The following is a 10034-nucleotide window of genomic DNA, read 5'->3' on the forward strand; positions in this document are numbered from 1 at the left end:
TTTTGCATCTTTAAACGATCAACAACATTGCTAGGAAATAACGTCAGTGCCGAGCTGCTTTACAAAAAGGCCTGCAGGCTACTAATGTAGTCCTTGGGTGCTACCTGGTGCCCGAGGCTACCATGGTGGTGACCACTGCAGTCGATGCTGTACTTTGTCCGAATTGTGAAGACCGTTTTGCAGAACTAGCCACACAAGCTAATTTAAACACACACACACACACACACACACTACTCGAGAATAGACTGTTTAATTAACAAAATTGCAACTCATGTACAATTTGCTGAAAACAAAGAAATCCCCCAGACCATTATAAATGCAAGAGACCTTAAGAGCAATTACAGTTGTAATCGGAGACCAGGCACCAAATCACATGATGGAGCACACGCCACATGATTCAAATAACGTACTGTATGTTGAAAAACTGTAGATGACCAAATTGGCTTCTTAAAAAAAACAAAAAAAAAAAACAGTCAGAGCCCTTTTACCGTTAATTTTTCTAAGATGAAACAAAACAGCTCAGAAGTCCTCCTCTGCGTTCCGACTCTTGGATGATTTGAGCTCCTTGAGACGCTGGATGCATTCGTCCACGCCGCGCTCGCCGTGAACTTTGTTATCCCGAGTGCGCACGTTCACGGTGTTACTCGTCTTCTCTTTCTCCCCCACCACTGTTTCATGAGGGCAAATGAGTAGGGAACGATATTAGAACGGTCGAGAAGGTCCGGAGTGAGCGTGATGAAGTCACTGACCCAGAATGAAGTTGTACTGCGCCAGCTGGGCATTTCGGATCTTCTTGTTCAGAGTGCATCCAGGATCTAGATCCACGTCGCTCATGAAGCCGGCGTTGTGGAAGTCTCGTTGAACCTGGAATATTAAAAAAAAAAAAAGTGAGGCCACTGGAAAAAGTCTTCAAATGGACAACTTGTGGATTGCAATTTCACACTGCTGCTCGCTGGTGAAATATGATTGCGGTGAGTCTCCAGTCCACTTGGTGGCAGTAATGCACCTTCCAAAACTAACGGTACCAAGAACTGAAAGTTCCTGGAGGATCAAGTGGAAAAGCACAATTTCTGTGACATTGCTTATTTACCTTCTGAGCGTACTCCTCACAGGTTGGTCCCACAGGTACGACCATAACTTGGCGAGGTGACAGCCACAGCGGCCTGTGGGACATTTTATTAGTGCTCGTCACTTGTGATATCAACACATTATCAATAAATCACGGAATTGGACGGATGCAAAACTAACCATTTGCCTCCGTAGTTTTCAGTCAGGATGGCGATCATCCGCTCGACTGATCCCAGGATGGCTCTGTGGATGATCACCGGTCTCTTCTTGTCATCTCCATCATGGCTGTAAAATTGCAGCAATTCTCAAAGTTGGAAACTTTCCATTTATTTACCAAACTGAAGGTTGCTTCTTGATAGGGAACGTACAATACAAGTGACAACGGATTTCATGCAAGTAAGGTGTGACACTCACCAATGACTAAACTTAAAGTATAGCGTTTGGTACAAGAAAGCTTTGGATATTTTGCCATTTGGTCTTAATAAAATAGATGAATTAAAAATGTTCTGTAATGCCTTGCGTGATTGCAAGGAAAAATATTGTGCAAGGTTGTCTATGATTTTTAAATACGATACATTTTTATTGTATCATCCTTATTTCTCCCACACTTTTGCAATCCTTGCTGTAAAAGCACTGAACAGTACCGCACCACAAAGCATCCCTCAAAGAGATTTTCATAGATTTTCTTCAGGTTGAATTTTAGCCAGCAAGCTGCATAAGCACCTAACAAAGGAGAGATTGAAGCGGATGGGAAGCTGGAAGTCGAGCTGGATGGTGGCGCACTGATGGTATCGGCCGATGGCGTCCTTGATCTGAATGTCGATCTGCGCGGAAACAGGACGAGAGGTTAATCGAAGAAGCGCATCCCCGCCCGCTGATTGGCAGTTAACGGCCTTGTTAGTTGGTTCACCTTTGGCCCGTAGAAAGCTCCATCGCCCGGGTTGAGAACCCATTTCTCCCCAAAGTCATTCAAGCTGTTCTCTAGTTGCTGTCAAATAGGCAGAACGCATGCAGGATCATTCGGTCTTGTTACTTGGTATTGGCATGCAAAGAATGCCCTTAATTCAGTGACAGTCCATTCTTCATTAAATGACAATTATATGACATGAAAAAAAATAATGAAATACAGCATTTTTGAAGAACTTGGACCGTGCGCTCGTAGGCAAGCGAGGCAGCGGCGCCCTCTGCAAACCTTGTGATTCCATTTAATTATTTTCCACAGTTGTAAATCACAACTATCTACTGTCAGTAATTCACTGCCATCCGTGCATAAATGAGAAATTTAGGATTCACCTCTACCCCACCTCAACGTAATTCACAATACATCAGTGTACTTCTTTCCTATCAGATATGATGTTTTCACAACCCTGTGGCATTTTAGAGAATTTCAGAAAGAATGTTTAAAAAAGCTAATTTATGAGGGGGCCAATAACAGGGGTTCATTTCCCCAAAAAAACATGACTGTCAATAATGAATCACAAAAATAAGGGGATTTACGCAAGTATAAACCTTACTTTTGTTCACGGCATTAATAAACTACCTATCTCTATCATCTCTCTTCATGGGCTGACAAATGTTGGAAAATCTCTGTGGCGAGGTAAAGCCTCAGAGCACATTTTTAGCTGACAGCAGATGTGCAGAACGCCGCCCATTTAAATATAGATGTTCTTTGTCTTCGGAGAAGCACGATCCATTTGTGCCGAGGCTCTTCAAATTCTATCTTGATAACAGCACGGCTCGGCCATCTTTGTTCCCCCGGGACTTTGTTCGAGCGGTTGACATTTTCAGCTAAGCAAGAAAAACAAGGAGGCGCTTTGATTACCTTCTCTGCTTGCTCCCAGACGGCGGGCTCTCCCAGGAATTTCTCAGGTCTCGTGGAGAGATATAGCTTGAAAGAGAAGCCGAACACATCGTACACAGTGCGCAGGAAGTCCAAGCATCCCTTGATCTCGTCCTCAATCTGAGCGCCAAAAACATTGCCGTGGTTCGAAAATGGCAATCAAAGCAAAATCAGCTGATACACCTTGACAGATTGATGGTGCATCGAAGTGGTTGTGGTTGGCCTCACCTGATCCATGGAGCAGAAGATGTGAGCGTCGTCCTGCTGGAAGCGGCGGACGCGGGTGAGGCCGGTGAGGGCTCCCGACAGCTCGTTGCGATGCAGGACGCCAAAGTCTGCCATGCGCAGGGGCAACTCTCTCCAAGAGCGAGGTCGGTGATCGAACATCAGACTGAAATTCAATCAGGCAAATGAGAAACATTGAAATCAGATGCAACAGTGCTGATGTAGACGAAGAGACCCTCACCAGTGGCCAGGGCAGTTCATAGGTTTGAGGGCGAAAATTTCCTTCTCCACCTCAAAGGAGAACATGTTTTCGCTGTAGTGCTGCCAGTGACCGGAGGTCTGCCACAGTTTGCTGTTGTAGATGTTGGGCGTCACCACCTCCTGGAAGCCCCTTTTTCTGTACTCACTCTGGCAGAGGAAAACATTCAACCTTTTCATATAACCTCATGAAGAGGTGTTTACTCGATAGCCAGTATCAAATCATATTGTAAGTTGAACAATGTTGAATTATTCATTGATGACTTTGCAAAACTATACTTAAAATGCGGACATTTGGCTCTCTGGGTGTACCCTGCCTACTGCCCAAAGTCAACTGAGCATCCCACGACCTTGATGGGGAGCGGATCTGATAATGGATGGATGGATTTCTGATGTTCCTATCTGGCTGACATGTTGTTGTAATTAGAGTTGCTACAAATAATCGGCAACTAATCAATTATCAAATCATCAAATAATTTGTCGCAAATTTTGATCAATCATTCAATTTGTCCTAATGCTCAGAATTTCCGCTTAAACAGTAAATATCTAATTTCTTTCTATTTTCTGACAAATCAGTAAATAAATCATGATTCATTTGTTTGTGCAAGTTCAACAACTTCAATGTGGAAAAATGTCCTCACTCATAATAAACAGATTAACAATGAATAAAATCTTTTTAATCCAATCATCCAAAATATAATAAAAATAATCATCATTGGGTTAATCATTTATTAAAATAATTGTTAGTTGCGGTCAGTTGTAATATAATTTCCATTGACTGACCACACATTGTATTTTTTGTAGTTTGATGTGGTGGACAACTGCACTTAATCAGGGGTAAAATATTTCAAAGAGCTTCCAGCTCAGCTCTCAATTCTCTTTTTTAGCAGACTCAGATGAACTTCAAGTATGACTAAAGTACAACTCCCAGTTCACGTGACCTCGCCGCTAATGGAAGCCTTCGTGTCTCACTTTTTGTCCAATTAGGACGCCGACTTACTCTGATGAACTCAATCAGGGTGTTGTAGATGAAGGCGCCTTTGGGCAGAAAGAAGCAGCTCCCTGGACTCAAGTCGTGGAAAAAGAACAGGTCCTGCTCCTGAGGATGACACATTTGCATTTAGGTCAAACCGGATTTAATTAGGATTGGATTTTTGTCTTGACAACACCACACACTTTCTTTTCGCAATTTGGCTGAGATTAACTTGATCTCCTCTAGAAACCAAAGCTAGTCAACAGGACCTGATTGCTGCAGTCTGGTTCATTTATCATCGCTCAAAGCTGAAAAACGTTCAAGAGTAATTTTTCCTGGGTGAGGAAAAAAAACCAAAAGCCAAATTCATGATACTTTGGGAGCTCACTGCCTGCTTGAGTTCATACCCGGCCCAGTTTGCGATGATCTCTGTTCTTGGCCTCTTCCTGAAATTTCTCCCACTCCTTCAGCATTTTGGGGTCAGGGAAGGAGATTCCATATATCCGCTGAAGTGTCTCCATGTCCGCTTTTCCTTCCCAGTATGTGGAGGAGTTCTTTGCACCAAAAATACAAAAACATTCAGTATCATGGCATGCATAACCACCTTCCACAATTAAATCCTACATTTCCTTACATTGAGGTCTCCTGAGTTTTCAAAGTTTCGATAAATTAATAGTAAATTGTGACGCAGCTCACCTTGTGAATCTTCAGAGCCTTGATTTTTCCTGTGTGCCTCACATGTGGACCCCGACACAAATCAATTAAAGGGCCACACCTGAAACGTTTGAGAGTCGAGGGGGGTTTGAGATGGACAAAAGACACGCAAACGGCAGTCACCGCGACAACATTCGCTCACCTATAAACGGTTGTGATGGGAGTGGTGACCTTCTCGTTCAATATGCGGCACTTGAACTTGTTGTACTGTCAAGGGGAAGAGTGTCCGTGATACAGTGAACCGTTGCTTATTGGCATTAGCAAATTTTGGGGGGAACTTGGCCTTGGGTTTTTTTTTTTTGTTTACTCCCTCCTGTATTGGAGGTGTCCGATCCAAATCAAATTGAAAAGAATGTTGTCAATTTTGTCGTTACAATTTGCTTGTGTTTCTTATGACGTGTTGTGTGTACATTCCAAAGAGTGAGTCGAATAACTTAAGTATTTGCTTGGTCGTGTGGTGACGTGGTGATTTGCTAACGTGTTATTTAGGCTCGTAAATTTGCTAATGAGCCTTGTATTAAGGTTGCTTGTTTATATTGAAGACGAAACATGGAGCCACGATTGTGTACATGCTAGATGTTGGTGTTTTATGGACCTCTCCTTTTTAATAGTTTTGCCGTCATCTAGTGGCATATATAAAGAACCCCTAATGCATCAATTCTTTTCAGATTTTCGCAATCCCTATCCCCCACAAATTGCAAGGGTTCACTGTGATAAGTTACTCCTGCGATGTGACTTTGTTTCTGTGGAATACCTTGAACATCTCCAGCAGAGTTTCCTTTTTGATCTCCAGCCTCTCAAAGGGCTGCTTCTCCTTGATTATTTTCTTGCACAAGCCCTCCAGACAAGGGAAGTCATTGCTTGACACCCCCCTGCATGCCATTTCCACAAAGAGAAATGGCAATATTATATGAGGCATTGATATTCAAACTAACTTAAAAACACAGCTAAATTTAGTACGCTAGTGCTTAAAGGGCATCTTAGTGTCAGCACCATTGTGATTAGCGAGGAACCTTTGAGAAATCTGGACTAATAGTTGAGAGTAATTGGCTGGAAGGGTCCTGCAATGTCAAAATCTCCTTGGTAAGAATCAGTCAGTAAGGAAGGCCATTAGCATAACATGACTTCATTAAGTGGGGTATGGAATTAATTAGACAGCGTGGGGGAATTACATAAGTGGAAAGGTTGTTTGTAAAGAAAGAGGCTCACCTCCCGTCCACTCAATTCAAAAGCTCAACTCATTGATTGCTTTGAGAAAAAGCGAAGCCGAAGCCACTCACTCGTTTCCGTCGAGGAACATGTCGTAGTAGAAGCCGTTCTCGATGGGCGGTCCGTAGCACAGGCAACCGCCGTACACTCGCTCCATGGCTTCACCCAGGATGTGAGCGCTGGAATGCCAGTAAACCTTCAAGGATATAAAAAAAGGTGGTTTTGTTACCCACTTTCATAGCAGCGATTCTCAAACAAGGTCACTAGAACATTTTTTTTTCTCTTCCATAATGGTGGTATCAAAAGGCCTTTTTTTTGTGGACTCATTGGTGTTTTTTTTCCAGCTTCCACAATTTGTGCCAAGATGTTTTTTTTTTTCTCCTTAACTGCACGGATTGGAATTGTATAGCAACTTTTCACAATTTACACAATACAATACTGGATAGAATACATCAAAATTATTTTTATTTGAATAAAAAATTGTTATGAATGCAAAGAATGAGAATTAGGTATGACCGTATCGTGCTTTTTGGGCACTCGAGTAAGAATCTTTGGTTTTAAGTATTCTGCCGATCCCAAGTCACGATCCAATACTTAAAGGAAAAAAGTGTGTGCATCCAATTTTGCTCAAATTAATATAGAAATATATATCAATGTGTACATGTTATATGTTGTTGGACCAATCCACCAAATCAGTGCTAATTGTTTTTTTTTGTAAACTCTCAAAATAAGGTCGATGTTTTCCTCTTTTTTTTAAGCACAAAATTTGATGACAGGCATATTGAACAACTCAATGTGTATTGTTTCATCTCAGAAATTGTTATATAATGTTTTTGTCCTGAAACTCTTTGTGGGTTTTTAGCAGACAATTAGCAAATACAAGCACTATAGCCGTAACATTTACGCAAACCGAATGTTAACTTTGAACACAATACATATCAATATGCAGGGCATTTTCATGACATTGCCTTGTTTGAATGAGGGATTCATCTGTTAGACACATTTGATTTAATGATAGACAACACATTTACATGGTGGCTTGTGCAGGAGCCTTCTTTAGATCAGGCAACGCATACTTATTTAATGGCCATCTTTCGGATTGACGCTCCCTCCAAAAAAAGCTACAAAGACAAACCCACCGCTCCTTCTCTGCCTGCAGGAGAGCAGTACGCAGCAGAGGAGACATGTCTGATTTCCGATCAATCGTTAATGAAAAATGATTTTCTGTGCTTCATTCAACTCTGTAATCAACTTTACATTTGAAAATTGAACTACCAAAATAAGTTAGCTTTTCCACCTTATTTTAATTTAGTGAGATGCAACTGTTCATATAAAAAATGGAGCTTGCAAATTGAAAAAAGAAAATCCCTCTGTCATTTATCTTGCAAATACGCAACAGACAAACTGACATAGGTCCTTCAGAAGGAGCTGTGCTCAGAATTTTTCTCTTTTTAATTCTTGTGAGTAGACACAATGATTGGCGTCAATGGACTTACAGCTTGAGCTTCGTCATCGTCAAACTTGAGCAACTCCAGGCTGCAGTCGTCCTCCAAAGGCCGGTCCAGATCCCACACGTCTTTGTTGACCTTGGCGATCATCGTGTTGTCGGCCAGACCTTGACTGCATGCCACAGCGGGACATATTCATCAAATTCACGCACAGACGTTGAGTCCACTTTATAGAGATGCGTGTAGTTCAAAAGTGCTCTGACGTGTACAAAATAGAGTAGAGCAAAGCACAGCATAAGAATGAGCAAGTTTCACTGCACTGATGATATGAATAGAGTTGCAAAGTTGCAGGGCAGGGCTTGACACTAACTTTTGCACTTTTTGGTCATAATAGTTATACAATTGTTTAATATTACATAAAAATGGACTGTGACTTAAGATATGATTGCAAGATATTTTAATGTAACAACAAGTCTGTCTGCAAAAAGCAGCGGCTGATGAAACATTTTATTGTAATTTTTTTTTGATAACTTTATGTAATTTTTAAAAGAAGGCTTTGCCGTCAAGTAAACGTTCTCGACTCAGTTCTTAATAGGATGGGGACAGTACAGTACATCCACCTATGATATAAAGCACTTCTCCTCAGGACGGTCACAAACGGACAGTACACCATGTATTGTTTAAAATTATTCACACAAAAACATGTCTCTTTTGATGTTGTGTGTGCATTCATCATTCCTTTTAATTATGCTGAACCAAAAAACGACCATTTCTTTCCCCTCGAGCGTTGCCTTGAAGCCGAAAAGACCTTGTGTTGTCTTTTTTTTTCAAGCTGCCACATTTGTGAGCATATAGCGTGTAGTCTCAAGCCATGATGTTTATCATTGTATTTGACAGCATCACAGTCAATATTTTCCCCATTGAGGTAGCTTAATAGAGTAACAACAATAACTGACCTGATGCCACAGGCCACTTGGTAGGGTGTAGTCTTCCAAGACTCTGCGTCCACCACTTTCCCATCGGGCAAAGTGACTTTAATGGCGCGAGATTCCTTGGCAGCTCTCTCTGCCATGAGGGCATCATGCTCATCTTTGAGCTTGGCATACAACGTCAGGCGCTCGTCGATGTACTCGGGTGCTGGTGAAAGCTGTGGGAAATATATGGGAGGAAAAATGCACAATATATCTACTCCAACCGTGCATGTGAAAAATATGAAACATGTTTTTAGTAGCTCACCTCAGCTCTGCCGCCAGCATCTCCAGCATTATTTTTCACCTTCTTCTTTCCTCCAACTTGACCATTCGATGCTCCTCCCTGTCAAAACATCACACAGTGAAGGATATCAATTTATGTTTACTCAATGCTACGTGTGTGTTTGACACAGTATACAGTATATATATTACAGTACCGAACTGCTAATATATTAATTAAAATCCCGAATGATTAAAATAGAAGTGCTTGTTGACGTATTACAACGTGCAAGTGCTTTGCGGGATACTCCCAGTTCAAGTTGACAGTCAAACCGTTCGACTCAAACGTAGAAATGTAAGTGTCAGAAGTTGCCATAATCTTACGTGCAAAGCGGAGTTTCCGGTTCTTTGAATCGTTAGCAGCGCATTGCTAGTTGTCGTCAATGAGAACACTAGAGCGGCTAAGCTAAGCTAAGCTAAGCTAACCGGCTAAACTGAATGAGCGTCGCTAGAAATTGAGGCGAAACGTTACCTTTTGACCCTCGCCCACAATGAGTTGGCTCATTTTCTCCACGACAGGCTGTTCGGCCATAACAAGTGACAAGCTGGCCCACTTTGAGCGACTTGTTCACGGGTTGGCGAGCTCTCCAACTGTCACGATGAGAGCTGAGCGGCGGTGACTGCTGATGACGTCACCCGGAAATCTGATGCAACATTTTTCTGCTGTGGGTAAAGTTTTTCTTCTTCATGTTGGAATTTCATGATGCAACATTGCATGTTTAGAGTAGTTTTCAATGTTTTTATTTTTATTTTTTTAATTATTTTTTAGAATCAGATCATGAACTAGCAATTGAACAGTGTGTTTTCTATTTTTCATTTTCTGTAACACTTTTCCTTTCGATTTAAATTTTTGTTTGGTTTTGAATCATAAACTCATCGTCCACTACCTATTTTATATAAATCAATACAAGCCCTCTATTGGGAAACAAATACTAAATTGTGAAGTCATTTTAACACTGCTTTGTGTTGACTAATTTCACTGTTATTTAGCTGCATTGAGGTACGGAGTAGAAAGGATTTGGCCATTAATACTAGTCCAGAAATGGGAA

The 10034-nt window shown here is 41.5% G+C and overlaps 1 protein-coding gene across 1 annotated transcript; it reads right to left on the reverse strand.

Moving 5' to 3' along the window:
* Positions 1 to 234: 234 nt before the first annotated feature.
* tars1 (threonyl-tRNA synthetase 1) lies at positions 235 to 9617 on the reverse strand. The gene is made up of 19 exons (XM_088293390.1): positions 9458 to 9617; positions 8972 to 9049; positions 8692 to 8882; positions 7784 to 7907; positions 6359 to 6483; positions 5833 to 5950; positions 5221 to 5285; positions 5061 to 5139; positions 4772 to 4918; positions 4392 to 4490; positions 3375 to 3541; positions 3137 to 3299; positions 2891 to 3028; positions 1979 to 2056; positions 1792 to 1892; positions 1249 to 1353; positions 1091 to 1163; positions 750 to 864; positions 235 to 668 (listed from the first exon to the last, which is right to left on the reverse strand). The coding sequence occupies exons 1-19, from the start codon at positions 9515 to 9517 to the stop codon at positions 520 to 522; spliced, it is 2175 nt and encodes a 724-aa protein (XP_088149516.1). The 5' UTR covers positions 9518 to 9617; the 3' UTR covers positions 235 to 519.
* Positions 9618 to 10034: the final 417 nt, after the last annotated feature.

This window comes from Idiotropiscis lumnitzeri, chromosome 1 (assembly GCF_059441095.1).
Source record: "Idiotropiscis lumnitzeri isolate Australia: NSW breed Sydney's pygmy pipehorse chromosome 1, RoL_Ilum_1.0, whole genome shotgun sequence".
NCBI lineage: Eukaryota > Metazoa > Chordata > Actinopteri > Syngnathiformes > Syngnathidae > Idiotropiscis > Idiotropiscis lumnitzeri.